We start from the raw sequence: 7,029 nt of genomic DNA, 5'->3' as shown, positions 1-7,029 counted from the left end.
TTTAACATTAATATGAGTCCCCCCAGCCTGCCTATGGTCCCCCAATGGCTAGAAATGGTGATAGGTGTAACCAAGCAAAAAAAGAGAAAAAGTAAGCTCAGATGGACCATTCTGGAATATTGCCCCTTATGATGTCATAACATAAGGGAAAAGGTTACCTCCCCTTTCTCTGCTTTGCCGCCCAGAGAATTTGGCCCGCCCATGAAAGAGAGAGAGAGACATTAAGGCCGTTTTAAAGTCGACACATCCAAGCGTGTGCGCGCCAATGTGACTTCAAAATGACGTAGATCACGCTGCCGTGCCAGGATTTTATGTCCAGAGGGCGCGCGTCACTCTGTTTTTTTTTCAGCAGTGCGTGACAAAGCGGAAACAGGAAGCCTGAACGACCTTGAGGGTAACTGGATGCCAGGACTCTCAGAGTGACTGCAGGTCTCTCTCGTAAACCTATTGTGTTAAGATGAGTTCTTTTATGGTGAATGAAAGGCTTGATCCAACGAAGCAGGTCATCGAATCAAATTGAAGCATTGACATCAACACTGCTGCCAGTTCTGCTGTTGTTTACCTTTTTCTTCTGACGTGACCACCACGTGGAAGTATAATCACTTACGGCGCTCTCATGATGTCACATTTGTGCGAGCCAGATCGGCTGCAGGTACTGTAAAACGGCAATTATGGCTTGCAAACGAGCAAAGCATGGCAGTTGGTCAAGGCTACACCCCCACTCTCCACCTTGCACCCTTCTCTCCTCCTCAGTAGCATTTAAAGCTACAGACACAAACATAGCACTTTTGTATTTTCAGAAACTGTATTTCTGCACCAAGGATGAATTTTGGGAAAGAGACTTCAGATATGGTATTTGGGACCACTAAAGTCTTTATAAAAGAGACTTCAGATACAGTATTAGGGGAAACACTAAGTTCCTCTATTAAAAGCGGCCGCCGCTAACAGCTATTAGGACACTTAACCGGTTATATATAAAAGAGCCGAAGAGTACAGTATGAGGGGGACAACGAAGGTCTATATAAAAGAGACTTCAGATACAGTATTAGGGGACCACTAAGGTATATATAAAAGCATCCAAAAAGCAGCCTGTTAAGGACCTTTTAAGGATGGTCCATTGTGTCCTTTACTAAAGGAGACAAGAAAGGAAGCATTAAAGCACAGATGCTTCAATATTTCCAGGTCATTTCACTTAGGAAGGAACCTTCCTTCCTTCTATTTTATGAGAATGATGGGAATAATAAATAATCATCCTAAATGTGGAGACAATCTGCTCTAAAGTTTATCCTCTGAAGCCTAAACCCAGACACAGTCAGTCATAGGTTCAGGTGATTTATTGACATATTTGTCTTAATGGGTTTTGGTAAAACTAAAGCACTACTGGAGGTAAATAAGTCATCTACTGTAGATTCCCTTCAAAAGATGTTCTGCGTCATCCCTCCGTGTTCACCATCCGTCCTGTAGTGTAGTAGTCGTTGCTTACATTGGAGAAAAGGTTTATTTAAACAACCCTCTTTGCATTTCAGCTCTTTTTTAAACACTTGTGCGGGTCTTTCTCAGTGACAATCCACCGGTCTTTTTGTTCTTTGTGTGTGTCGCTGGTAAACTTTTAAATACCTGACAAGAGGACCTTAAGTAGACTCTTCTATCCGAGGATTAAAATGAGGTCATGACTAAAGATTTGGCCCATTTTCAGGCTCTGGGTCAAATTTCCTTAAAACGGCAGTCACAAAGTCTTAAAACTGTCTTTTTTAATTTACTGGATTTGGAAAGCAAATGTTCTGGGTGAAGATGACTTGACAGATTATTTGGACAAAGATGAGATTACACAGTCACTTTTTACACACACACACACACAGGGACACACACACACACACACACACAGCTGGGCAAACAGTAAGTAAAGTGTGTGTGTGTGGTTGTGTGTGTGTGTGTGTGGTGTGTTGTGTGTGTGTGTGTGTGTGTGTGTTGTGTGTGTGTGGTGTGTGTGTGTGTGGTGTTGTGTGTGGTGTGTGTGTGGGTGTGTGTGTGTGTGTGTGTGTGTGGGTGTGTGTGTGTGTGTGTGTGTGTGTGTGTGTGTGTGTGTGTGTGTGTGTGTGTGTGTGTGTGTGTGTGTGGTGTGTGTGGTAGTGTTAGCAGCATTCCCTTATAAAGCAGTGAAAAAACCAGAGCGGCGTCCTGGTGATAGCTCTCCTGACTGAACTGTACAGAACATTCTTTCATTTCAATACCCAAAAATGTAACAGTATTCAAGAGAACAAAAAATATTATGAAGATGTTGCAATGCTAACGAGTAAAGACGGTTTTAGGGACAAATTCAAGTATCAAGTAAAAGAGCTGTAAGTACGGTTAAGGCCCTAAATGTGTTTAGGGTTGTTTGAACGTATAATCAGTCAGTTATTACTTGACTCTGTGACGGAGTTTCTGAACTCACAAGCACACACCCAAACACACACACACACACACACACACACACACACACACACACACACACACAGTCACATGTATTTAAGCTGTGAAGGCAATGAATTGTGACTCCAAGGCCAAAAGAACTTGTGTGCATGTAACAGTGATTGGAGATGTTAGCATGCGTTTGCTTCTTTGCAGGGAAGATCGTCATCGATGGGATCGACATCTGTAAGCTTCCTCTGCAGACACTCAGGTCGCGGCTCTCCATCATCCTCCAGGATCCCGTGTTGTTTAGTGGATCGATAAGGTACACAGACACACACTCAAACAAAGCTTCAGTATATCATCTTCAGGAAACCCCAACACTGGGGAAGTATCGTCACGTACAGTCTTAAGATCTGGTTCTTCTTTATGGTTTTCACCATCACGGCTAACAACTTCCTGTCTCTATTTGTATCCTCGTGTGACCATCCGCATCGCTGGCACAAGAATTGTAAATTGTGTTGACAGGACACTCACATAATAATAAACCCCTGATGCTTCTGCATAGCTTGACTCAAGTAATTCAACCTTTATTTAAACTTGTGAGATCATTGACGGGCGGCCCACATTTACAACGACATTGAGGAATTACAAAAACAACAAAAAAACAGCAACACAGAAAAGAAAACGCCATCATAAGAAAGATAAATACAAGACAATAGTACTTTAAAACTTTCTGAATTGAAGAATTGATTAATCAAATTTGATAAATAAGTTAGGATAATAAGGATACAAAAGAAAGTACAGTCATGCAAAGCAAGTACAAGTAGACATCTTAGACTGTATGTTAATGACCAACGCATCCTGTTCGGCGAAGTCCTGCAAATGAGGAAGTGCCTGAAACCTGCATTCTATCTGAATTCCAGCAGGGGGCGACACATGCGGTTGCAAAAAGAGGTCGGTTTCTGCAGAAGTCTGAGAAGGTGACCCACTTCTCACTTGATTTATTACCTCAGTAACATTTTCATAATGAGTTTATGGTCTCAATTGCTAAATTTAAGTCTTCTGCAACGCAGAATGATGTAGATTTTTTTAAATTATGGGGATTTTAAAATCGGCGATAAAGCAAGGGGCGTTTTAGGGTGTGGCTATGATGTGATTGCCAGTGAAAGTGTGTAACTCAGTGTGTAAGGGCTCCTTCCTCACATTTAAAATCCTCACATCTGCAACCAGGATGGCTGCGCCCATAACGGAAAACTCAACAACGGATAGCAGATCTCCACGAACCAATGGGTGACGTCAAACATGCTCTGTCCACTAATTTTACAGTCAATGGTAGACATTGCAAACTCTCATTGAGAGATTGCATTGCTGGAGACGAAGCAACGTCAGAACTTTGGCTCTTGACAGCAGCTGTAGCTAGGGGTCACACTGTTGTATTAGTGAACACATATAATGACCACTTCTTTCGCCCCCCGGTCACCAAAGTAAATATCGGACATTATCGGACACTAAAATGGCATTAAATTAGACGGACAAATCAGGAGAAAATTAACTTTGAAAATGAGGGTCTCCCTAACTGGGCCCCGAGTTTTTATAAAAAGGTTTGAAATCAAATAAAATGATGAGCTCTCAAACTTAATAAAGTCAAGTCGTGTCAAGCAAAGCCCAAACTGCAGCAACGAGTGAACAACTAACTGAAAGGACAACTTCTTTGTGCCGAAAGACATTTGTCACACAACAACACAAAGTCCCAGCTGCAGGGTTAGTAGTTGAAACCACAGTGGGAACTCTGGCTCGGACCTAATCTGACTTTTGTCACAGACGTCATGGACTCAGGAGGTCGTTCTCTGTCTTCTTCTTCTTCTTCTTCTTCTTCTTCTTCTTCTTCTTCTTCTTCTTCTTCTTCTTCTCTGTCACACACACTCACAACCTCTGTGTGTTTGTATTACCAGAAGCGATACAGTCACTCTGTGTTTGTTATAAAGACAAAAAGCATGTGCTATTTGTTTGGACAGATATGCTGCACTAGATAATTGTGTGTGTGTGTATGTGTGTGTGTGTGTGTGTGTGTGTGTGTGTGTGTGTGTGTGTGTGTGTGTGTGTGTCTCTCTCTCTCTTGGCGTCTCCACCAGCTCTTGTTTATGTGAACGTAAGCCTGGGGTGAATGGTCGACAGTAACTGTTTCACACTGTTGTCTTAGATGTTCTGACACTCGCTTTGACTCTGCCGCGCAGAATTAAGACGAGTGTAATCTTGAGAATAAACAGGGAATTAGTTAAGTGCTACATTAACAACAATAACATTAATTGCATGTTTGAGGTGGTGTGAGAATCTTATACAGGATACATCGATGCCACAAGAAGGTTTTTAAAACAAAGCACTGCTATGTCTCAAGCATCTCTTTTTGGTGTTTTGTTGGGTGTGAGTGCCCCGTAATATTTAATATTTATTGAATTTCTTTAGATCACTATTGTATAGGGAGATATACAAATTAATAAACCGCTTCACCTGAAGTTGACTTTGTTTTAACTCCAATTCCCCCTGTAGGCTGTACAGTCCTAAACTTCTCTGATCTCCCCAAACCATAAGCTTTTGTATCAGCCTTTCAGTTTCCTGTTATTATATAATAATTATTATTTTTATGATGACTTAGTGGCTTGACACGTAAATAAAAAATATAAATCAATCAATCAAAACACTGAATAAAATCACTACTACTACCAGAAAACCCCATCTCTAAACGATGTTGCAGGTTTAACCTGGATCCAGAGAAGACGTGCACTGATGACCGGCTCTGGGAGGCGCTAGAGATCGCTCAGTTGAAGAACATGGTGAAAGCGCTGCCCGGAGGACTAGGTACTCAAATAAATCTCAAGACCAAATTAGCTTTATTGTATTGATTTTTCACTTCTGGGATTGTTGAGGTGCTGCCGGATATTCTGCGAAATGTCCCTTTTTTTTTAGGCTGGATGTCCGTTACATTCTGAGGACTATGGTCAACTGCTCCTCCGATCTCTGCAGGGTAAATCCAGACAGCTAGCTAGACTATCTGTCCAATCTGAGGACTATGGTACCTGGTCCTCAGATCTCTGCAGGGTAAATCCAGACAGCAGCTAGACTATCTGTCCAATCTGAGGACTATGGTACCTGGTCCTCAGATCTCTGCAGGAAATCCACAGCTAGCTAACTACTGTCCAATCTGAGGACTATGGTTACCTGGTCCTCAGATCTCTGCAGGTAAATCCAGACAGCTAGCTAGACTATCTGTCCAATCTGAGTTTTCTGTTTTTTTTCTGCACGACTAAATCAGTTTTTCAACATACACATGTTCCACCAAAACAAGTTCCTTCCCAAGGCTGTTTAGCAGAAGCACTGTCATTGTCTCCGGGGCTTAGCGACTTCCAAGACGATTGTGATTGGTTTAAGGTAAATGCCGTGGCCGTGTTAGCCAGAGCAGGTGCACACATGTAGTGGGTCATTTCTCGACGCAGCGGCCACGGGTTTGACGCCGACCTGTGACCCTTGGCTGCATGTCATTCCTCCCCTCTCTCCCCTTTCATGTCTTCAGCTGTCCTGTCAAATAAAAGCCTCAAAATGCCCCCCAAAAAAACAGATATGCCAGTAAACCAGAGCACGTTTTTCTGTGTGGACTAGCCAACTAACCAATCGTCGCTGCGCTAGGCTACGCGTATAGCCGCTGCAAATTAGCCTCAGGAAGGAACTTGTTTTGGTGGAACATGTGTACGTTCAAAAGTTGTTTTAGTTGTGCAATAGAAAGCTCAGATTGGACAGATAGTCTAGCTAGCTGTCTGGATTTACCCTGCAGAGATCTGAGGAGCGGGTAACCATAGTCCTCAGAAATCCACCAGAATTTAAAATTACAACATAAAGAAAGCGGAAGGTAACGGACATTTGCAAAAAGACGGATTTTCCTGCAGCACCGGAGCAATCGCGAAAGTAGAACACCGTGGATATAGACTCAGCAATGCGAGACTAGTTTTATTGCACCAAAAGGCTGATGGATACATGGATTTGCATGAAGACTGAAATACTTCTGTTAGATTAACTGTGTGCCATTTGCAGATGCGGTTGTGACCGAAGGCGGAGAGAACTTCAGCGTCGGTCAGAGGCAGCTCTTCTGTCTCGCTCGGGCTTTTGTCAGAAAGAGCAGCATCCTCATCATGGACGAAGCCACAGCATCGATAGACATGGCCACGGTGTGTTTCTGTGTGTGTCATATCGGGTCATGTACAATTCTCAGTGATGTGAGAATCATTGACCACTTCCAGTAGCTTCTTCCTTAATACATCCATATGCAGGGTTTTCCCTACCATTGTAAGCTTTAGCTGCAGAACCCAAGCTGTGTTGGGCACCACTTAAGCCAGATGAATGGATTTAAATTACTTTTCTCAGATCTAATGGTTATAGTTCGTTGTCAGTGGACTTCTTCAGCGAGTTTTATCTTTACGCTTTGGGAGGGTTATTTATTATCTGCTCTCGCTTTTTTCCCCCCAGAGTTTCAGATACAAATATTGTAGTAATAATAATGCTCCAAAAGGATGTGAAATTGCATTTTTCTTTTATTAAATAACATACTTTTTTTTTTTGAGAAAGGCCCTATTAACCTCCTCCTTC

General features: G+C 42.4%; 1 protein-coding gene across 1 annotated transcript in view; it reads left to right on the top strand.

The window, feature by feature from the left end:
• The window catches only part of abcc9 (ATP-binding cassette, sub-family C (CFTR/MRP), member 9), a 66,500-nt gene that overhangs the window by 53,786 nt on the left and 5,685 nt on the right, over nt 1–7,029 (top strand). Inside the window, 3 exon segments of the mRNA XM_032505239.1 lie at nt 2,608–2,716; nt 5,147–5,250; nt 6,478–6,611. Of these exon segments, the coding sequence (XP_032361130.1) occupies nt 2,608–2,716; nt 5,147–5,250; nt 6,478–6,611 (347 nt within the window).

The sequence above is a fragment of the Etheostoma spectabile genome, chromosome 23, assembly GCF_008692095.1.
Source record: "Etheostoma spectabile isolate EspeVRDwgs_2016 chromosome 23, UIUC_Espe_1.0, whole genome shotgun sequence".
Lineage (NCBI taxonomy): Eukaryota > Metazoa > Chordata > Actinopteri > Perciformes > Percidae > Etheostoma > Etheostoma spectabile.
Note: the sequence above shows the minus strand (reverse complement) of the source record. Positions and strands in the feature narration are given on the sequence as shown.